General features: G+C 40.1%; 2 protein-coding genes across 8 annotated transcripts in view; one reads left to right on the top strand and one right to left on the bottom strand.

Moving 5' to 3' along the window:
- Positions 1-6151, top strand: part of FGFR1OP2 (FGFR1 oncogene partner 2) — a 55366-nt gene extending 49215 nt beyond the window's left edge. Inside the window, exon 6 of one of the 6 annotated variants that reach the window (XM_075551962.1) lies at positions 478-6151. In XM_075551962.1, the coding sequence (XP_075408077.1) occupies positions 478-699 (222 nt within the window). In that variant the 3' untranslated portion in view covers positions 700-6151. The remainder of the gene's footprint in view (positions 1-477) is intronic. The other 5 variants (XM_075551960.1, XM_075551958.1, XM_075551959.1 and 2 more) reach the window with 5 other exon arrangements.
- Positions 1-23335, bottom strand: part of TM7SF3 (transmembrane 7 superfamily member 3) — a 36718-nt gene that overhangs the window by 13063 nt on the left and 320 nt on the right. Inside the window, exons 2-5 of one of the 2 annotated variants that reach the window (XM_075551952.1) lie at positions 15083-15237; positions 10526-10676; positions 7946-8066; positions 6869-7040 (exon numbers count right to left, since the gene is read on the bottom strand). In XM_075551952.1, the coding sequence (XP_075408067.1) occupies positions 6869-7040; positions 7946-8066; positions 10526-10676; positions 15083-15237 (599 nt within the window). Of the gene's footprint in view, positions 1-6868; positions 7041-7945; positions 8067-10525; positions 10677-11888; positions 12043-15082; positions 15238-23335 lie in introns of those variants that run through there. The other variant, XM_075551953.1, reaches the window with a different exon arrangement.

The raw sequence follows: 23335 nt of genomic DNA, 5'->3' as shown, positions 1-23335 counted from the left end.
TCCAAAGTTAATGTGCCTGTGAAGTACTGGGGGGTATTATAGAATGAAGATTTTTATTTTGTAGTTCTGATGTGATACCTGAGGTTCTGGTTTTATAACATGATTCCTATGTCAATGCACTTCATCCATCTTCCACACTTTGGGTAGCAAGATACTAAACATACAGCTGTTCTTTTATAAATGCCCTGGCTTATCTAAGAAAATTAACAGTAATTTCTTATTACCTATCAAAGTCCTATTCTAAAATTTCCAAAGGCTTTTACAGCTTTTAACCAAGTTCTCAGCCAGCAGTCAACTAAGCACGTTTCTATCTCTGTGCACCTCCAACAGACCTTCCCATCTCTCTTTTTTTAAATGTGTGAGTTTTACATAAAGAGCAACTGTACATTAAGAAAGCATCCCAGTCCAGGCCAGATCAAGTCCATAAGTCTGATATTAGCCCAGATGTCCGATACCAGTCTGTATATTCCTCTTCAGACTCATGCAACGCATGCAACGACACCGAATGCAGTAAGATCACAAGCCAGTTGGGTAGAAAATGTCGTGGATCCAGTCGTGGTGGCAGCATCTGAGAGCTGGCGTGGGTCTCCACGCTGCTCCTCCAACTGCAGGGCTCTAACTTTATCAGCGCAGCCCATCACTCTGTTCTACCCATCCTCCAGCAACACAATGATTTCTGAGATTAAGTCCATGTCTTAGAGAATATTCCACAATCAGAATGTGTTACCCAATTGTTTTTAAGGTGTCCAACTTGTTCCTTAATCACCTGTATTTCTTATACACTGGAAACCTCAACGACTGAATGTTAAACATTTTTGTAAGAATACTCCATAGATGGTAGCAGTGATCTCATGCTGTATTACATAATAAGCGCATAAACCACACTGATCCACTTGGACAAAGTGAAGACCATCAGATCACATCCATCTTAAAGTCATTTTTCTTTTCTCTTTACAAGCAATTAAAATTAATCTGGGGGTGATCCGTAGGTACCCTGGGACAATCCAGTTCCTCATGCAGATTTCCTAGCTCTATTTATTACTTTGGCTGCATTTATTGGCTAGCACCTGAAACCCCAACAAATGAACAAGAAAGACACAGAATAGACGGGTTCTTGACAGAGAACAAGATTATCATACAGAAAACCAGTTGGATTCCTCTACTCTTACAAGGAGAACTCCACAAAGGAAATCATGAAAATAATACCAATACCATTTCTTCTTTTTAAAATCATTTTATTGGGGCTCACCAATACCATTTCTAATAACCCCGCAAAGCCCTGGTGGCATAGTGGGCTATGTGCTCAGAAATTCACAACCTGCTGCTGCTCTGGGGGTGTAAGAAGAGGTTTTCTACTGCTCTGAAGCGTTCCAGTCTCAGAAACCCTACCTGGCAGTTCCACCTGTACTGGAGGGGGCTGGGAGTCAGAATCAGCTCGATAGCGGTGGCTGATGAAAGGATCAAAGGCCTTTATATAAAGCACTTGGTTAGATATAGGAATAAATCTACCCAGGAATATAAAAGGCTTATACATGAAATATATATAATATATATAAAACACTACTGCAAGAAACCAAAAGATAGCTACATAAATGGAGGAACATACCATGGTCATGGACTGAAATATTTAACATTATGAAACTATCAATACTACCTACAATGCTCTATAAATACAATGCAATCCCAATTCAAATTCCAACATCACCCTTTCATGAAATGGAAAAACTAATTTCCTGTTTTATATGGAAAGAAAACCTGAAAAGACAAGTAGTTATGAAGAAAGAGAACAAAGTAGAAGGGTTTACCCTCCTGGTCCTCAGAATTCGCAATACAGTCACAGTAATCAGAGCTGCCTGCATGGAGTGGAGACCCAAAGCCCATCTGTAGACAATTGGACATCCCCCACAGAACGGTTATAAGGAAGGATGACTCAACTAAGGTGTAGTAGAACACCATCGAAACATACATCATTCCTCTAGTCCCTGAATGCTTCCTCCCCCTACCTCCACTACCATGACCCAGTTCTACCTCACAGATCTGGCTAGACAGGAGAGCACACATTGGTACAGATAAGACCTCTCGACACATGGAATTGGAAAAGTGGTGCGAGTAGCAGTAACATCCGGGTAGAGGCATGGTCTGGGAGGAGGAAGGGTGAGAAAGGGGTAACCCATCACAAGATTGGATATATAGCTCCACCCCTCTGAAGGGGCCAAATAACAGAAATGTAGGTGAAGGGTGACAATGGACAGTGTAAGATACGAAATAATAATAACAATATATATAATTGATTAAGGATTCCTCAAGAGTAAGAGGGGGAAGGGAGGGGAAAAAAGAGGAGCTTATGCCAAAGGCTCAAGTAGAAATGCTTAGGAAATAATGCTGGCAACAAATGTACAAATATGCTTGATACAACTGATGTATGGAATGTTATAAGAGCTGTAAGAGCCCTCAATAAAATGACTAAAAAACAAACTACCTGGCACTGGATATAACTACAGGTACATGGATCAATGGAATAGAACTGAGAACCCAGAAGTAAGTCCATGGGGTTCTGGACAGTTAAAATCGTAGAACAATCTAAGAGAGAGGCTCTCTAACAAATGGTTCTGACAAACTGGATGTCCATTACATAAAAATTAAACTGGAGCCATACTTCACACTAGACACAGAGAGGAAAAATACTAATTCAAACTGGATGAAAGATTTAACTGTAAAGCTAAAAATGTACAGTTACTAGAAGATAACATATAGATAGCATAAAAACATACTCAAATATAAGTAAAACTGTACAAATATCAGAAGATAAAACTAGTTAAGTGGGACTTCCTAAAATTAAACACTTTTGCTTATCAAAAGACTTTCCCAACAACAAAAACAAACTACAGACTGCAAAAATTTGGGGGGCAAAGTCTAATGTCTAAAATCAATAGAAAAACTTTACCACTTCAATAACAAGTAGAAATAATAATAGCTGAAGTATGAATGCTTTCTCTGTGCCTAGGCCTTTTTAAACACTTGGCTTTTTAAATCCTCCTTACCAACTCCACTAGGCAGGTAGTACTATTGTTTCCCCTATTACAGAGCCAACAAACTGAGACAAGACATTCAGAAACTTGCTCAAGAGCACCTAACTAGTACCGTAGCTCCCTCTCAATTGTGTGACAGTGTGAAGTATAAAGGCCGGGGCAAGGTGAGGAAGAGGTGAGAGTATCTATGCCAGCTCCAAACCCAAACCCAACTCACTGCCACCACGTTGATTCTGACTCACAGTGAACCTACAGAGCAGAGCAGAACTGCTCCTGTGGGTTCCAAGCAGCTGGTGGTTTTGAACTGGTGACCTTGCAGTTAGAAGCCCAATGTGTAACTCACCATGCCGCCAAGGATGCCATTATCAAAGATAACAGTCTAAGGAGTCTAGGCTTGTCACACGTAGAATTATTCAGAAAAACTAAGTCAGCTTCTCCTCAGGAATCACTGATTTTTTTCCTGGAAACGGTTTTCCACTTGGTTGCAAATCTGCATCTGACCTCCTGAGGAATCTTCTGGTAAAACAAACTCAGAAAGCAAAGAAGGTGCTTCCTGACTTTAAATAGCAGAGCCCATCGCAGCCTTTGAGTTGCCCTTCTCAGAGTTTGCTCAAGCTGCCATCTTAGTCACTTGGAGCTTAAGAGTAGAATTTTATACATGCCTATTGACTTTTTCATCTTTCTTTGCATAGTGCACAATGTTATCTATTGTTTTGAACCATGTATTAAAAGAAATCTAAGCATAAGATGTTATCCTCATATTTTACTATTAGAGCAGCATTGTACTGTGTATTAACATACTTTATCATCTTCCATAATTCTTCTGTAGGTCTAGTATTATTTAAATAGAGAGAACACCAACCCTCCCACCCCCTGCCAAAATAAAGGGGGGGGGGTACAAGGAGGAGCAAGAATTTAAACAGACACTTCACCAAAGAAACTAGCCAGATGGCTAACAAACACATGAAAATATGGTCATAATCATTAGCCTTTAGAGCAGCAGTTCTCAACCTGTGGGTTGCAACTCCTCTGGGGGTCGAATGACCTTTCCACGGGGGTCACCCGATTCAAGAAGTAGCAAAATTAGTTATGAAGTAGCAACGAAAATAATGTTATGGTTTGCGGGTGACCACATGAGGAACTGTATTAAAGGGTCACAGCATTAGAAAGGTTGAGAACCACTTCTTTTAGAGAGATGCCAATTGAAACTACAGTGAGATACTATCTCATTCTGACAATAATGATACTGATTTTTTTAAAAATGCTGGTGGGGTTGTAGGGACACAGGGATTCTCATACTGCTGATCTCCAAACACTAAACCCTGCTAGAGTCAATGCTGACTCATAATAATCCTGTAGGACTGGGTAGAACTGCTCTTGTGAGTTTCCAAGACTGCAACTCTTTCCAGGAGTAGAAAGCCCCAACTCTCTCCCATGGAGTGGCTGGTTGTTTTGAAGTGCTGTCCTTATGGTTAGCAGTCCAATGTGTGAACCCCGTGCCACCACCAGGGCTATATGCTGCTGGCAGGATTGCAACATGGTACAATCACTATCAAAATGGAATGGTACTTCTTCAGAGAGCCGGAAATGGAAATACTATGTGATCCAGCGATCCCACTCCTAGGTATGCATCCTACAGAAATAAAAGCAGTAATATGAACATCTATAAGAATGCCCACGTTTATTGCAGCATTATTCGCAAGAGCAGAAAGATGAAACAACCTAAGTATGCACCAATGGATGAGTGAATACACAAAATGTACATAAATACAATGGAATGCTACGTAACAATACAGAATAATGCTTCTGAGGGCTGATTTTAAAAAGTCAATCACACAAGGGAAAATATTGTATGACACCACTTTTAAGAAAGAATGGGTTTACATACCGAGAGCAACATTCTTTAATGGTTACCAGGAAGAAAGAATGGGTTTACATACCGAGAGCAACATTCTTTGATGGTTACCAGGAATGAGAGGGAGAGCCACATACTAGACAGTAGACATGCTAACACGGGTGAAGGAAAAGGCCACATTTAATATGGGCAAAGTCAGCAAAATGCAACCAAAGGCAGGCTGGCTCTGAGAGGGGCCTAAGAAGATGGGTCAACCACAGTAGATAGTAGGAGTCCTGGTGGCGTCATGGATTACACATGGGGCAGCGAACCTTCAGGTCAGCAGTGTGAACTCACCAGGAGAAAGATTCAGCTTTCTGCTTCTGTAACAATTGACTCCTCAGAAACCCACAGGGGCAACTGTCCTGGACACTTGCTACGCGTCAGAAATGATCAGATGGCAGTGGGTCTGTTTGTTGTGGTATGTAAACACAATAACGTAAACAATTCTGATCAAGAGTACTGACAACCAACAATGTGAGTATACACAGGCAAATATGTACGTTCGGATTTTTGGTTGTTAGTACTCTAGATCAGAATTGTAAATGTTGTACCATAGATACGGGAGCTCTGTGGCATAGTAGTTACATGTTGAGCTGCAAAATGCAGGAACATCACAGGCTAATGGGTGCAAAGTCTTGTGGATCCAGTGGTGGTGAAAGCATCTAGGCACTGGCATAGGTCTCCACGCGGTTCCTCCAGCTCTCAAAGGGTCTTGCCAGCAGGAAGGTGAAGCTGAGAGAGAGTGTGTGTGTCCTGCTTCCAGGTAGAAAGGGAGGAAGTTCCCAGAATCCTCATGAGAAGGCCATGCCCCAAAGGAGGCATCATCAGGTTGTGATCTGATTGACAGGCTAGACGCCACTTCTACACTTATTTATCAAGTTGACATGAAAGTATGTAACCACCACACCTCTTTCTCCTGTGTGAGGCAGACCAGCAAAAGAAACTCCACTTTTGTAAGATGATAAGTAACTTGCCCGCTCCTCCCTCCCATCTCAGAGGGTTGACTGCTAGTTGACCTGCCCGTTCTCCCTCCCCTTATGGGGAAGTCTGCTGGTGGTTAATTTTAGAATGTACTCCCATGTTCCCAGGTTCTGGACACTGCAATTCATTTAGATCATTCTTCAATATATTGTTTGTTCTGATTCAATACTGTTCCCTTGGATGTTGTAATCTGAATGGTGTAGTTAATTTTGTTGTGTTAACCAGGATGTTGTAATCAATGTTGGTATTGTTTCTTTTATGACAAGAAATGTACCTTGTAATGCATGCTTACTCTTCTTGAAGTTACAATTAATCCATTAATTTTGCTTTCTGCTTCTGTTCATGCTGGCTTGAACCCTAACAGGTGATAAATGAGTTTTTCAGCCTTAAATATGGACTGAGATGTGGACTCAGGATTGCAATCAATGAATCATTTTTAGATTCTAACAGTCTGGTTATAACTGAATAAAGACTCTTCTAAATGATCAAGACATTATAATGGCTGTCATTTATTCGAATTCACAACATGTGAAATGACTGGTTTTGTTTTTGTTTTATTTTTGCTTTCACAAGCAAAAAATGGTGTAGTTAATTTACACCCCAAAAGATACAGCTCCACATCGGCTGTATTTGTGGAGCAAGGGTGGGGGAATAGTGGGATGACCAGCCCACTACTGGGGGGAGAGATCAACCTTGTAGTTAGCAGCCAAATGCGTAACCCACTATGCCACCAGGGGTCCGCAGAACTGGGGAAGGCAATATAAAGGCATCTATGTGTTTGTAAATAGAACTTTTGTTTGTTTTGTAAATAAAACTTAACAAAACTTAAATATAGCTCCTCAACAGTCAAATCACTGACAAAAACTTCCAAAATGATAAATAAAACAAATAAAATGATGACCTCAGAAGGAGCACAGAGGTATCCCAACCTGGACGCTCCAGTCATGTGAACATGATTTACCTTGATAGCACTGGCCTTCACCTGCGACACTTCGGCCATCCTCTGCAGGTGCGTCAGCAACACCTGCTCACTGAGGTCATTCTCAGGCAGGAAATACTGATAGACATCGTACTGCAACCTCCACCTAGAGTCCTGGCCCGTCTCAAGGTCACATGGTAGGGGGTCTGCGCCTCTAAAGTCAACCAACAAAACTGAACGTAAGTCTCGTGTGGTGGAAGTACCGTCGACAGAAAGGAACCAAAGCTCCAGTTTTGTGCTCTCGCAACAGCTGAAGTTTAACAGTCATCTCTGGGGCAGAGCCAGGATTGGGGAGAGGCAGCGTGGCCAAATGTTCCCATACTGATGTCAGCCAGGCCTAGCGGCAAAGGCCAGCTTTGCCACTTGTTAGAGGTCTGCAAGTGAGCAAGTCACATAGCACCAACAACCAACAGAAAATCTCTGGAAAACAAGAACCATTGCCACTTCCTCATAAAATTATGACGGGTAAATGGCAAAGCGTAAACAGCCCTCAGCGCCACGGATGATGCACAACCAGTTGCTGTCAAATTGATTCGGACTCAGGGCCACCACCACATATGTCTGATTAGAACTGTGCCCCATACAGTTTCCCATGGCTGGTTTTTCTTCAGAAGTAGATGGCCAGGCCTTTCTTCTGCTGCACTTGTGAGTGGACTCAAACCACCAAGCTTTCAGTTAACTAAAGGAGCACTCAAATGTTAGCTATCATTAATATTAAAGTAAAAGTCAAGGCAGGGCTTTTGTCAAAATAATAAAAACTCTTATAAAAATACAAAAGTGTCTCAGGGTATAGAACACCTTATCTAAAAATTTCTTTACAGTAAGTCCTCTAAGACTTAAGCCTCTGGGTATTCAAATAATGAAGTTCTTAAGAATGGAGATGGAAAATAATAATTGTGAATGAGAACTCAGATGTTAGTAGCAATGTTTAAATTATACCAATTCAAAACTGATTAAAAATACACTATTTCAATTTTATTAAGCAAGACCTATAGCTTTTGAGAGAGCTCCCCAGGATCTCCATAATAGTTACTCACAGACGATCAAAAGCAGACATACCTTGCATAGCCTAGGTTTGCTGGGGCAAATTTGATGATCGTTTCAAAGAAAGTATACTCCAAGTAAATGTTAGGATCTATATCTAAATCAAACTCTAAATTACAGCCACCAGGGATAGGATCTAGAAAAAATAATAATAATTGCAAGTTATTGGCCATAACTCTTTGAAGTCCAAATCGACTTACAAAAATAAACCAGTAATCTTACAAGAACTTCCCAATTTAAAGTCCTCAAAACTTCTAGCCTTAACAAAAGGAGGTTAAAGGGTATAAAGTTATCTGAAATTCAGAGCTCATCAAGAGCCAGGTCAAACACAACCAGTTCTGTAAGGAAAGAGTCGAAGCTTTATGAGCCTGGCCGTCAGTTTCAACTACTTATGGGCAGCTGTAGACAATATGTAAACGAGCATGCATGACTAAATTTAAAAAAACCCTTTATGTACAAAGACAGGCAGAGTGCTGGATTTGGCACCTGCTCTGCCATTGGCCAGCCTCTTCTTCAGAGTAAGAAGAAGAGATGCCCAAGCTGGAGTCTGCGAGGACACCCTACAATTATGTCAAATGACTGAATTGTTCATTTCCTAGGAAGAGAAGTGTTTATTAGGTTTTGTGTCTCCAAAAGAGTGTAAACACAAAGGAACTGAAGAGAGAAACAGTGGCAAAGGTAAAAGAAGCCCCCTGGGTGCTAGAGAAGGGGTGTCCATTTATCATACACTGCTTCCACCTGCTTGTCTAGTCTTTGAGTATTAGCAGAGTGGAAAAAGAGACCCCAAGACTCCCATCATTTTATTTTATTTTTTTATTAAACATTTTATTAGGGGCTCATACAACTCTTATCACAATCCATACATATATACACATCAATTGTATAAAGCACATCTGTACATTCTTTGCCCTAATCATTTTCTTTTTTTTTCCTTTTCTTTTTTTACATTTTATTAGGGGCTCATACAACTCTTATCACAATCCATACATATACATACATCAATTGTATAAAGCACATCCATACATTCCCTGCCCCAATCATTCTCAAAGCATTTGCTCTCCACTTAAGCCCTTTGCATCAGGTCCTCTTTTTTCTTTCCCCTCCCTCCCTGCTCCCACCTCCCTCATAAACTCACAGACAAGCATCCATTTAGTATTGGCTCCATACCTAACCTCACCCCCTCCACTCCAGGTCTCTAAACTATGAGGCATTTCAATCTGGATGTCCTGTGGGAATCTCAGCTTATGCCCTTACATGAAATTGCTCATTTCCCATACCAATTCCCCAAACATTTAACCACCACCACAACCCTGTCCCTATGGCTGTTTGGCACAGCCTCGCCCAGCTCTGCATCGTAAGGTTTTCAGCGACTCCTTCCTCCAAAGTGGGGAGCTGAATCCTTCTGAAGACTGATGAAACATCGATGTATTTCGATTGTGGTGCTGGTGAAGAATACTGAAGATACCACAGACCACTAAAAGGACCCACAGATCGATTTGGAGGAAGTTCAGTTAGAAGCAAGGATGGTAAGGCTTCGTCTTACATACTTTTAGACCTGTGGTCAGGAGACATCAGTCCCTGGGGGAAGGAGTCATGCTTGGTAAAGTGGAGGAGCAGCAAAAGAGAGGAAGGCCCTCAGCAAGATGGACTGACAGTGGCTGCAACCATGGGCTTCACCACAGATCACTGTGAGGCTGGTGCAGGGCCAGGCGACATTTCGTTCTGTGGTACATTGGGTCACTGTACATTGGGACTGACTCCATGCACCTCACCACAGCAATAACATCCCATTGTCCCAGAGGGAAGTCCAGGCCCCACCTAACAATTCCAAACATCTCAGCCCATCCCTTCTTCTCCATCTCTCTCCTTGAGATTCAGATCTTCATTTCTCACTTTAAATGGTGTGACGACAGCTCTGATTCTGCCCGACCCTTTACAATCCACCCCACGCTGCCTTTAGAAATTGTTTTGTAGGGTGGGAGGGGGAAAAAAAGAGGACCTGATGCAAAGGGCTTAAGTGGAGAGCAAATGCTTTGAAAATGATTAGGGCAAAGAATGTACAGATGTGCTTTATACAATTGATGTATGTATATGTATGGATTGTGATGAGTTGTATGAGCCCCTAATAAAATGTTTTTAAAAATTAATTATTTTGTGATAAAGCAGATTGCATCACTTCTCAGCTTAAAATCTCTGTGCTTCCCCCGGGACCCCACAGAACAATGAAAATCTCAGATGGTGGACAGGCTCGCCACATGCTAGTTCCATCCGCACCCACACAATCCTCACTCTCCCATTAGACCGTTCCTCTGCCACGCCTTCATGACAATGCTTCCTCTGCCTCCTCTGCCTAGAACATCCAGCTAACGGGTTACGGATTATGTCTTCTTTTTCCATTACTTCTCCAAGGGATAAGGAATAAATGAATTCTTAGTCTCTACCTAGGCTTTCAGTCATCATGCTAATTCTCCATCTTACTACTAAACCCAGATTCAATAAATTAGACTTATAATAGGTACTTTTATCGTTCTAAAATTTCATCATCATGTCCCATATTTTGCATCTTTCTAGGGAGGAATAGAGAAGCTTACTTACCTCTTTCAGAGTAGGAAAGCGGAACAGCTATATTTTGGACAGGCTCAGCATCTGCAGATTCTAAGTACCATATGCACATACTTTGCTCTGGTCTAAGAATGAAAACCAGTCCTACGTCAGTGCCTGTTCCTGAAGTACTGGGAAGGAGAGTCTGCAGTCAGGGGAGGGAAAAAAATATATATATATAATATATATATACACACACACATACATATATCATGCAAGAGTTGAGCATGATATTTAAATTCCAGAGTGAGTCTAATATGCATATTTCATTCTAGATCTTCTCAAAATTAAAGGTGTGGGGGACACAAGAAGACATTTCTTTTAGATAACTTAAAAAAGTTTTTGTTTTTTCACCTAGTCTATATGAATGGGACCACACATACATGCAGACGAATTCCTTGGCACACAATCTTTGCCCAGCAATATCAGAAGCACAGTGAAATTCCTAAGCTTTTCTATTTAACAGAATCAAGGTGGATGGACTGTATCAAGTAGTAGGAGTCCTGGTGGTGCAGTGGGCAAGGTACTCAGCTGTTAACCAAAAGGTCAGTAGTTTGAACCCACTATGTCTCAAGGATTGAGACTACCAAAATAGAGGATGAGCCTGGCCCCAAGGCAATGACATAATAAAAGATAAAGTATACTATGTGATAAGTGCTTATATGTGTAGATGCCATAGAACTATTCACACAAGGGGCCTTAGCCCAAAGTTTCTTGTGCCCCTTGTAAGTCTTCCTCAGAAAACCCTCCCCTCTATAGCTTCCTTCCTTCATTGCTTGAAAAATATCTCGAACAATAAAGAGCTAAGGGGTATAAAATTCAGAATAAGAAAATGGGCCAGAGCATTTTTCTTTCAAACTTTTATTATTATGAATTAAGTGGGGCTTTATAGAGCAGATCTATCATTTTTTTCCATTCAATAAGTTTAAACAATTCATCAAACCTCCCAAAGGCCCGCCCTCTTTCCCCATCCACCCCTTACTCCATGTCCCACTTGCAGTATAAGGAACCCTGGCGGTGGCCCCAGGGGCAGCCGCTCAAAGATCACGAGCCATCCTCAGGAGCGAGAAGGGACTTGCTACTCCTGTTAACATTTACAGTATTGGAAACTCGCAGCGGCAGTTCTACCCATCTTACGGGGTTGCTGTGTGTCGGATTCGACTCGACGACGCAGGTTGTAAATTGTAGTGTGTTATCTTCCCCTTCCCTCAATTAACACCGGTCTCCCGTCTAGCTTATCGTTCCTTCTCCCATCCCACCACTGCCAGCCACTACAATGGCCTTCTTTTGGTAAGAAAACCTCTCCTTTCTTTCTTAAATGACAAGGGTTTCACAGAGTATGTTGTGTTTAACTAACTTCATTCAGCATAACACCAGTATTGTCCAAATCCTTCTGTCATGAGGTGTTTGTTTTGTTCTTCTTTAACGATGCATATTATTCCATTGTACAAACGTATGTACCACAGTTTATTCATTCTCCCACCAGTGGACATTTAGGTTGTTTCCATCTTCTTGCTTCTTAGTGCTGTGATAAGCCTGGGTGTACACACAGCTGTTCATGCCATGTTCCTGATTTCTGTAGGGAATAGACCAAGGAACACAATAGCTGAGTCATAGGTGTTTCTATTCTGAGTTGTTTGAGTAAACAGCATACTGCCTTCCAGTGCAGTTTTACAGTCTTTCCAACAATTTATGTGGGTTCCTGTCTGTGCACACTTCCTCTAGTTGTTTTAATCTCGTTTTTTCTTTTCAATTCTGTAGTGAGGTGGTATCGCATCACTGTTTTGACTTGCACCTCTCAGAAAGCAAATGACCTTGAGCGTTTCTCTATGTTTGTTAGCTACCTGAATGTCTTCTTTGGTAAACTCGTTGTTCATGTCCTCTGCTCATTTTTTAATTGGGTTATTCACTTTTTTCTTGCTGAGGTGTTACTGTTTTCTATAGATTTTATTGACTTTTAATGTTTTTTACAATATGCCACTGCCAAAAATGTATTCCCAGTCTGTGAATTTTCTTTTAGTGAAATCGTCTGGTGCACATGTTTTATTTTTAGAAGGTCCCAGTCTTATACTCTGTCTTCTGTTGTGTATACAATGTTTGAGAGTGTTTGTACCGTGAATTAGGGCCCCTAAGTTTATGTCTATTTTTCATTGATGATTTTTATCATTCTAGGGTTTAAATTTAGGTTTTAATCCATCCTAAGTTTATGTAAATGGTAGTAAGGTATGGGTCCTGCAAACAGAATCCAATTTTGCCTTCCTCGTTGTTAAAGAGGTATTTTTTACTGTCCTTTGTCAAAAAATCAGTTTTCTGAAGGTAGATGGATTTATTTCTGGGTTCTCTATTTTGTTCCATTGGTCTACATAATTCTCATTTTACCAGTACTAGCCTGTTTTGATTATCATGGTTGTGTTGTAGGTTTTGAGAATGGAAATCCTTTTGAGGTGTTTTGCTTATCCTGGGTCACTTATCTTTCCATGTAAAGTTAGTGATTAGTTTTTTCATCTCTTTATAGCGAATGATTCTTGGATCTAGATCAAAAATGCATTACAACACAAGGTTTTTTTACTCCTATAAACAATTATAAGCTGAGAAGCCCACAGGGGCAGTCCTACCCTATCCTATAGCGTTGCTATGATTTGGAATCAAAATGGCAGGGAGTTTTAGTTTCAGGGTTTGAGTTTTGTATAGTATTGACATTTTTACAATGTTAAGCCTTCCTATCCAGGAACATGGTATCTTTTTCCATTTATGTGGGTCTCTTAGGTTTTTGTAATGTTCTTTGTACAAGTCTTTTGTTTCTCTGGTTACATTTCCTAAGTATTGCATCTTTCAGGAAGCTATTACAAATGGTGTTGTTTTCTTGATCTTTTTCAGAGCTTTATATAGAGATCATGTATCCTGCCACATCGTCAAGTCTTTCAGTTAGTTCCAACAATGTCTTGTTGAGTCTTTGGAGTTTTCTACTTATAGAATCAGATCATCTACACAGCTGTACTTCTTTGCCAATTTAGATGCCTTTGATTTATTTTTGTTGTCTAATAGCTATCAGACTTCTAGCACAACATTAAACAAGAGCAGTGATTAAAGGGAATCACTGTATTCTCATTCAAAGGGAATGCTTTCAGTACTTCCCATTTAGTGACAATATTGGCCATTGGTTTTGCACAAATTCCCTTTATTATGTGAAGGAATTGCCCTTCTATTGTTATTTTGTTGAATGCTTTTATCAGGAATGGGTGTTAGATTTTGTCAAATGCCTTATCTGCATCAATTGATATGATCATGTAGGTTTTTTTCCCCCTTCGTTTATATGGTAGATTACATTGACTGTTTCTGTAATGTTGAAGAACCATCCTTACAATACCTGGAATGAATCCCATTGGTCATGGTGTTTTCTTGTTATTTCTGCTGGCTAAGCTTTTATTGGGAATTTTTGCAGCTATGTATATAAGGGAAACTAGTCTATAACTTTCTACTCTGGTGAGGTCTTTTCCAGGTTAGTACAACCACGATGCTTGCCATAAAATGAATATAGGACTTTGCCATGCTTTTTAATTCTACAATAGTTTGAGTAGAATTGTTGTCAACTCTTCTTTAGTCTTTGGTAGGATTTCCCAGTGAAGCCATCTGACCCTGGACTTTTTTTTGGTGTGTGTGGCGGGGGGAGTTAATGACCAGTTCAATTCCTTCTTTGTGACGGGTCTGTTCAGTTTTTTTAAGTGTGTCAGTCTTAGGTAGGTAATGTGTTTCTAAAAATTTGCTCAGTTCTTCCAAGTTTCCAAATTTACTGGTACATCACAGTATTGTTTTATTTTTTTAACTTCAGTTCATTCTGTTGTGGTGTCGTGATAGCATCCATTTTGATTCTTAGTAATATCTGCATCTCGTTTTTCTTTTCTTTCATTTGGTTTGCCAGTGGTTTCTCAATTTTGTTAATCGTTTCAAAGACTCAACTTCTTCTCTTATTGATTATTGTTTTTGGTGTCTGTCCATTTCTGCTCTAATCTTTATTAACACTAGGCATAATGTACATTTCTTATATTTCTTCCAGGTTTCTTCTGGAACATAGCAGGTAAAAAATTATCATGGTCCCACTAGATCATTGGTTCCAAAATATATTGGGGGAGAAATCACTCGGTGCCCCCCTAACAATTAAAAACTTCTGTAGCATAGCCTACAATCCAGGATAAAGTATAGACATCTGCTTTTCCAGTACCCTCCTAAGTCATTCCAATATCCTCTCACTACTCACTTTGGGAAACACTGCATCACACTTTAAAACAATAAAATATAAAGGAAATAATGAAGAAAGCTTAAACTGAGATGAGACAGCACAGAGACCACTCCCCACAAACCCAGCACTACTAATCCCTCTTAAGTCAGAGGCTGCTGTGCTCAAGGGAGGCCAGTCTCAACCTTTAACTTAACGAGGCAAAATATTTTCTTTTGTTTGTTTAAAGTATTAAACATAAATAAATAATGTTTATACCAAATACAAGTCCCAAATATATGGAAATGATTTTTACTGAAATAAGTCTTTGTATTTACCTTAGAAAAAGACACCGTTGTATTCTGATACTGCGAATGTATTTGGAAAATAAGAAAAGTTGCGTTGATGGAAATGTGACGCAAAATAGCTTCCTCTGGGAAGGGCCTGCTGAGTTTGAAGTATGTAAATTTTCCCAAAGAAAATTCAAGAAGGCCTGTAAAGGAAGAAGTTTTTTCATTATGACATTTGTAACTATAATTGTGATGTGTAGAAACCACATGGGTAAACACACATTGAATCCCTAGAACACCAACTGAAGTAAATATTAGGCCTATCCCTATTTTATATACAGTTGAGGAATGTATCCTGAAGAGGTGAAGCATCCAGAGTGACTCAGCTAGTGGAACTGTGAACTCACCAGGAAAAGTAGTAAAAAAGAAATGAACATTTTCAGCGATGAGGGCCCCCAGGGTGCCCAGCAGTCAGGTCCAGAAACGTCCTCGCTCTGGTAGCACACAGCACAATTCTATTCAGAGCAATGTCTGCCAATTTAAGGACTACCACGCCCTAGGGGCTATCATCAATCAGGACTGGCATTAAAGATCAATACTGGTAGTAAAGATACTGCTAGTATCCTATGGTAAATTCTGAGTCAGCACAGACTGGAGAGACTGTGCTGGCTGCAATTCCAACCCTCCATGTACCAGCTGTGCAACTTTGGACAAATGATTTAACTCCCTTGAGCGTCACTTGTCTCATTTGTCAAATGTGGATTGTATTACCTAGCAGGCTAGAGTGACCATCAGCATTAGACTGTGCCCGTGTCAGGTGCTTTACAAACAGTTGTGAACCACAGGCATTGTGGGAAAAAGATTTTTTTAAAGAAGGGATTCAAGTTCAAAGTCCACATGAAAGTGAGTGTATACAAAAACAATTTTTAACACCGCATCCAGTTCTCTCCCATCTGGAGACTGGCTGCCTTGGTCTGGTTGTGTTTAACTCACTCACTCAATGTGTGCATGATTCTATGTTTTCTTCCCCAACTGCACATCCGTTTTCTCATTTTTCAGCCTCATTCTCAATCCATTCAAGGAGATTGTTTTTCCCTCTGTTATCCTGGATTACCCACTTCACCCATTCCTTAGTCTACGTTAGTACATCTCTGCATAAAAAGCACAAGAGCTCCTATGCATTACTGCATAAGCATCATCAGGGATGCAAACCTAAAACAAACAAAACAATTATTAGAACTTAATCTGAATGGAAAGGTGTTGATGAAGGAAAGGTTATAATTCACCCAAGTCCCATACTGGATCTATCATGCTTCATTTTAGAAGAAAATTAGAGCCAGTCGGTGATAACAGAAAACACTCCATAGAATAAATAGTTTTAATACTATCTGGATGATTTTAAAAAGTGGGGAGCGCTGCTAGGAATGGTCAACTTGAGGGAAGAAAGCCAAATGAAACACACCAATAGTGACAGAATCAAAATAATGGTTAGTTGTTACCATTCCCCTCTACCCCCCAAAAAAACTGTACAGTTGTTACATTCATGATATAAGGTTTTTGAAAGTTGGTAGTAGAAAATACATATTGGCAGCAACAATTTAATGTCTATAAGCCCAGGCAAAATTCTAATGGTTGTGACAAGGATAAATGAAGATGGTACTTTTTTTTTTTTTTTTTTGGCAACCAGCACAAAGCTCCAGTCAAAATGGGCAGAGTGCTGGGGTAACAGAATGTGGGCCAGGGAGCCTAGAAAATGTGCTATTTGAGAGGTTTTATATTTGTTTAATACAATAAATAGTTTTCTATTTTTTTCATTCTTCCAATCATTGTGATTATCTGAGTCAAATTATACATAAATTTAAGTGGATGTCAGTAAATAGCACTAAAAATGTTTCATATATTTCACTTGAATTTTGTCTTTTCTATCCTCCATACTCTGTGTCTTAAAACTATCCACAAATGCTAGCCTATCCCATTAAGACAAGTCTCAGAATGAACTTGCAAGACTTGGGGGAAAAAAGCCAACATTCTTACAGGCACAAGTTTATCTTAAGTCTACATCTGATATTTATAAAATAGAGACCCACTTTCCACAAAATGAGGGGGTGTTCTGCCACTTGTTTTGTTTCTCCCATAAAATGGTAATACTTTTCGGGGTGCTATATAATCCTCACCCTTACCTAAAAAGGTAAGAAAGCAGACATGTCTTAGGGAAGCAAATTGTTCAGAAACAGTAACTGATAACAGACTGATTTATATCTTTTATGGTTTTCAGGACTTCCGGGGCTATGAACATGTAAGCATATTTTTGTAACCAGGGTTGAAAGAAATATAAGACTATTTGGTATAGCCTATTTGATCGGTCTTAGGTGTCTTTCCATGATATTATAAATAATTCTTGCTTTGACCATTTTTAAAGCTATGTAGTATATCCTGTGCATGTACCATAATTATTCAACCAATCCCCTACTGATGGTCCTACAGGTTGCGACCAGTCCAGTACGAAAAAGAGAGGAGTATTTTCTATTTCTGCATTTCTGTGAAAACTTACTCTTAAAACCACATTAGGCAATAATTAAACGTTTTGTGTGTGTTTGTGTGACAGTATTACAGATGACCTTGGGTCTTAAGTAATTAACGTGAACATAGGCCTTTTTCTATTTACCTAAGAAAATAAAAATTAACAAGCAGAGCTCATGTGAGAATATAGATGATCAGGACCGAAAAATTACGTTGGAGTTTTTGCATCTGACGTCTTCAAGAACTATTATCTGTAGGGGCATGGGGCAGTGAGGAAGGGGCAAAACTATCCTTGGCATTTCAGGGACAGTTTCATCTATTACTTCCTAAATCTTCTAAAGGTCACGGGAAGATGATACCGCACTACCGCCTCTCCCCAACCAAATGTCTGTATCAAGAAGCCGTTCCAAACCAAACTCCCTGCCATCAAGTCCATTCTAACTCCTAAAGAGCACTGAGGACAAAAAGAACTTGCCCCTGTGGGTTTCCCAGACTGCAGATCTTGATGGGAGAAGAGAGTCTCATCTTTCTCCCGCGGAGCGCTGATGATTTCAAACTGCCGACCTGCATTAACAGCCCAACTGACAGCATAACCCACGACGCTAACTAGGCTCCCAAGAATCAGTTAGAAGCCAGATAATGAAGGGAAGGGGCACCATATATATATTTTTAAAAGGTCACTTTATAAAATCGTAGCAGTATGAAAAACAGATTATCTCTGGAGCGTATTTTTATGGGGGCTCATACAGCTCTTATCACAATCCATCCATCCATCCATTGTGTCAAGCATATTTGTTCATTTGTTGCCATAATCATTTTCAAAACCAATCTTGAAGGCTCTTTTAACATATAGGTTCCCAAACTTATTTGGCTTATTGCCCCCTTTTCAGAAACAAACAAATTACTCAGGGACTCTTTAGCAATTAGAGTTCTGTCCTTTACCCCATAATCCAGGATAAAATGGAGGTACCTGCTTTTGCAGGACCCTTCCCCTGGATCACTTCAGCACCCCACAGGGACGGTCTCACCCTCTGGGAAACACTGGTCTAATAATGCACTTGTTTCCGTCACTGTAGTCCCATCTGTAACTGTGATGTATTAATCTGCTGCTAATCATACTTTTGTGACAGTGTCCTTTGCCTGCTCATGTCTTTTAAGGCCCTGGGAAAAATCCTTGGACACCAGTATGGAACCTCATCTGAAAGATGTTTCCTTGTCTTGTATATTCCTGTTTGCGACATAGTAATGTCCTCCTTAAATGATGTTTGAGATTTGGAGTCTCTTTTGTACCCTAAAACATTAGAGTGATGAAAAGATTTGGAGTAGATAGTGGTAAAGTAGTAACCATACTGTGAATATAATAAAAGCCAAAGAAAAACTATATTCTTTTAAATAAAATGGCAAATTTTGTTATTTTTATTTTACAAAAAATAAATATGTAGAGAATTACATAATTTACACGCGAGAAACCATCAACTAGGGCAAGAAAGATCATTCTAACATCTCAGACCTCCTCAATCACGACTTGTCTTCCTCTGCCACAGGAGTTATCATGATTCCAACTTCTAACACAGCAGATAGGCTTTGCCTGCTTTTGAAATTTAATTAAATGAAACCAGACAGCATAACTTTATTCCTTCCGTGTCTCCGTTCCCACGTGATAAAATGGAGACGATGGTGCTGCATGCTTCACTCGGCTGCTTAATAACAGCCCAATGCTGCACAATAAAACATCATTCACATCCATTAGTTTTCAAGTGCTTCAGTAGCACATCTCCTTATTTAAAAAAGAAAATCAGACATTTATCATATCCACCATTATTAAAAGTACGAGTAGTCATTTGAAGCACTTACTGATGAAGATCAAGAATGTCAGCCTCCGGTATGGATTACAATTGAATGTACAGAAAACCAAAATCCATGCAACTGGACCAATAAAAGTAACATCATGATAAATGGAGAAAAGGTTGACATTGTCAAGGATTTTGTCTTGCTTGGATCCACAATCAATGCTCGCTTGGATCCATAATCAGCATTCATGGACGCAGTATTCCAAGAGATCAAAAGATGCATTGTATAGGTAAATCTTCTGCACAAGACCTCTTGAAAATGTTGAAAAGCACAAATGTTACTTTGAGCATCAGGGGGTACTTAACTCAAGTAGTAATTTCAATTGCTCCTATGCATGTAAAAGTTGCACATTGAATAAGGAAGACAGAAAGAATTGGTGACTGTGAATTGTGGTGCTAGAGAAGAATATGGAAATGCACCATGGTCTGCCAAAAGCACAAATAAATCTGTCTTGGAAGAAGTACAGTCAAACTAATGTGAAGAGTTCACCAGCACATTACTTTCCACATAAAAAGGTAGGGGGGAGGCGGTTATTTACTCAGGTTTCACACATGGAGGGTCTCTTAAAGGGACAGGTAAAAAGGCAGCTTCCGCACCACACTGATCTGACAGGAAAATTGGAGTCCTGCACTCTTTCCAAGTGGCCTTACTTTTTATGAGTCATGATGTGATCTTGTGACTTTGAGTGTAGGAAGAAAAAAGACTTTACATTTCTATTAAGTATATACTTATATTAAGTATAAATGATATTACAGGGCAAATAGCAAACATCAAGACCTAGCTCCTTAGAGGCAAGGATGACAAGACAGCACTTTATATACTTTGGACATGTCAGGAGAGATCAGTCCCTGGAGAAGGACATTGTATTTGTAAAAGTCAAAGGGCAGCAATAAAAGAAGGCCCTCAGTGAGATGGACTGACCCGTGGCTGTAGCAATGTGAACAACTGTGAGGCTGTGTGTTCTGTTGTGCCTAAGGTCTCTACGGGTCAGAACACTAGTCACAGTGACCCATGTGTTACAGAACAGAATCACCCCAAATGCTTTTCTCTGCTCAATCTTTAGGGGATCAGATAGATACCAGGCCTTTCTCCGGCAGAGTAGCTAAGTGGGTTTGAACTACCAAATGCCATGCAGTTAAACACATAATCGGGGCACCACCTGGGCTCCTTATGGCCTATCAAAAAAGCTCATGGGAAAATGGGAACAGACACTTCCAGAAACGCCTGGCACATGATAAGCACACAGCTGAGGAAAAGACACAGAAGTGACTGTAAAAAAATACTGAAAGTCTAGTCAAAATAACTTCAACAATGTTGTCGAGCAGAAATGGCAGATAATTATTCTGCTCACAAAAACAGATTTGGCAATGGAAGGCACATACTCAATACATATCATAAAAATAAGAAATCAAGCCTCACCTTTAAGCCTTATGGGAAAAGGTTCATTAGAAACATTTGAAGAGGTCTAATGAGATCTTGTGACTTTGAGTGTAGGAGGAAAAAAAGACAGCCCATTAAGTATAAATGCTATCACAGGGCAAATGGCAAGCATCAAGACCAAGTATTTACACATGCTGTAGCTTTCTTCTAAAAAGCAGGGACTCTAATAAAAAATTAATAATAAAAAGCAGTGACTCTCCTTTTGCTGCCAAATATATATTTATTTATTTTTTTGCCAAATATATTTTGCCACCATTTCACACATAGAACATTCCACTTATTTCTCATACTCATTTTTTCTTGACAATGTTATTCTACAAAGAACTCAATCCTAAATTTTTCTATCTCAGTTTGATCCTAACCTTAAAACCTTGAAAATTCTCCAACTCTTTCTTCTTTTACCACTTTTACTAAAATTCACCTCCTATTTACCTCCATTGTTTAAGCTCTAGTGCATCAGTCAAATTCTAGAAGAGCTCTGTTCTCAATTTGTCAAAAGGACTATTAAAAATTAAAATGGAATAAAATCAAAATGGTTCGGCTACATAAGCTGGCCAGCAAACCACAGAACAGTCCCTCCCAATTTCCTGTTTTATCTTATTAATTTTTGTTAGGCCTAAAAGTTGAAAGGAAATAAAAATATGAACACTTATTTCTGAGACACAGGGATAAGTTGGAATTAACTACACAAGTGTTCTCTTGCCTTTAAGGGCTATCAATAGTACCAAATGACTATCAATAACACAAACATTAAAAGGCCATAACGACAACTTGTCCTACTGCAATTACAATGTCATTCCATATGAGTTACTGGCTATGAATCTAAAACAATAAAAGCAAGTGATAAGGACCGAAGAGAACTGATTCCAAAACGAAGGAAAAACAACACAGGTCACAGAAAGCACCTTCCTCAGACATTCTAGGAACGTGGTTGGCTGTCAGTAATTTCTTGTCAAGACACACTGAAACTCTACAAGCTAGCCATGCAGTTGCTCAATTCTTCAGTTTGTATCATTATTAGAATTTCCCAAGTGGGATGACACAAGCTTTGAATTAATCTCCCTGCTGATTTTTATGTTTCAGATGTGGAGACTGTCTCCTTTTTTTTTGTTAGTCACATACTACTTTCCCATATATCATCCCTTCCTTGCACATAGTCATAACACATGGCACAAGGAACCACCCTGAGGAAATGTCAGTGTTACACCCACAACGTGAGCGAGGATAGTGCCTAACAAATTTTATTTCTGAAATGAAGACTCAAGCTTGCACCACTCTTGTGTAAAAATTTCTAACTATTAATAAATAATAAACATCAACCCATAAATAAAAAGGTCTGGATCCTGGCGCTTGGGCCCCAGCCTCTGATATTCTTAACCTGCTAAGAGGCTGCATCTCTTCTGCCTCCCTCTCAAAGGTATTCTCCGGAATGAAAACTCACATATGAAGTTTAAGTACCAAGCATCATATTTGCATGGAATTCTCCCTGGAGGACAGCTTTGTTGAAGCAGGAGTAGCCATGCAGGCAAGCACACACATCTGGGCTTCAAGCCCAGCCCAGGCTGTTCACTTGGGTAACGAACTTCTTGGGCTATAGCCTCTGCCAGCTAAGGAAAAAATGAGGAAAATTATCTCAGGGCATTGTGAGGATTAAATAACACTGCACATGAAAAATGCCCAGCACTTATTATAAACAAGGATTTTCTTCCCTGGAAAAAAACGCAATTTCCCTTTTCAACCGTTAACTCGCAAGCAAAGGCTCTAGGGTCCCGTTGGCACAAGAGATGTTCAAAAAGCATTTAGGTACACGATCGCGTTATTCAGAAAATAGTGTTTCGGAATTTTAACTAGCCTCTTGGGCCCAAAACAAAACCAAGACTGTGCTTGACTTTACGGAATAGCTCGTGATTCTCAGGCAAGCACAATTAGCTGTTCACACTACATGCCGACAAGCCACTCACTATCTGTTGCTAAAACCCATGCACCAAGCACATGATCTACGATCCAAAGTCCCACTCTGGCTTCACTTTTCCCCACAGCCGATTGGAAAAGTATCAAGATGCTGGCGTTAACATCCCGCGGTAACTTGAGGACCATTCATCGTAAAACCTTGAATTCTGCCCCAAACCTGTCCAGCGGCTCAGACAGGCCACTGGTGAACAAAGGGGCGCTTCGGTGTGTTGAATTAAAGCCACAAACATGGCTGCCCCCAAGGGCAGATAATACCGTGTCTGAAAAAAGAAACGAGGTTATTTTTCTTTTCTTTCCATTTCTCTTGCCTAAATTGGGACGTTGGTAGTCAGGCCTCCTCGGCGATGGGCGTTCCCTCCCGCAGAACAGGACCCGGACTAGTTTGGGGGAGTTTTTTGGCGAGTGTTAAACTCGGCCGCCCAGAGTCAAACGAAGCCCTCTGGCACCACCGTCTTCCTACAGCAGACCCCGAGCGGATTCTGACCTTGGAAATGCAGCAGGAATTTGGGGGTGCCGACG

This window comes from Tenrec ecaudatus, chromosome 6 (genome assembly GCF_050624435.1).
Source record: "Tenrec ecaudatus isolate mTenEca1 chromosome 6, mTenEca1.hap1, whole genome shotgun sequence".
Taxonomy (NCBI): Eukaryota; Metazoa; Chordata; class Mammalia; order Afrosoricida; family Tenrecidae; genus Tenrec; species Tenrec ecaudatus.
The sequence above is the reverse complement of the archived record's forward strand: the minus strand, read 5'-3'. Positions and strand labels throughout refer to the sequence as shown.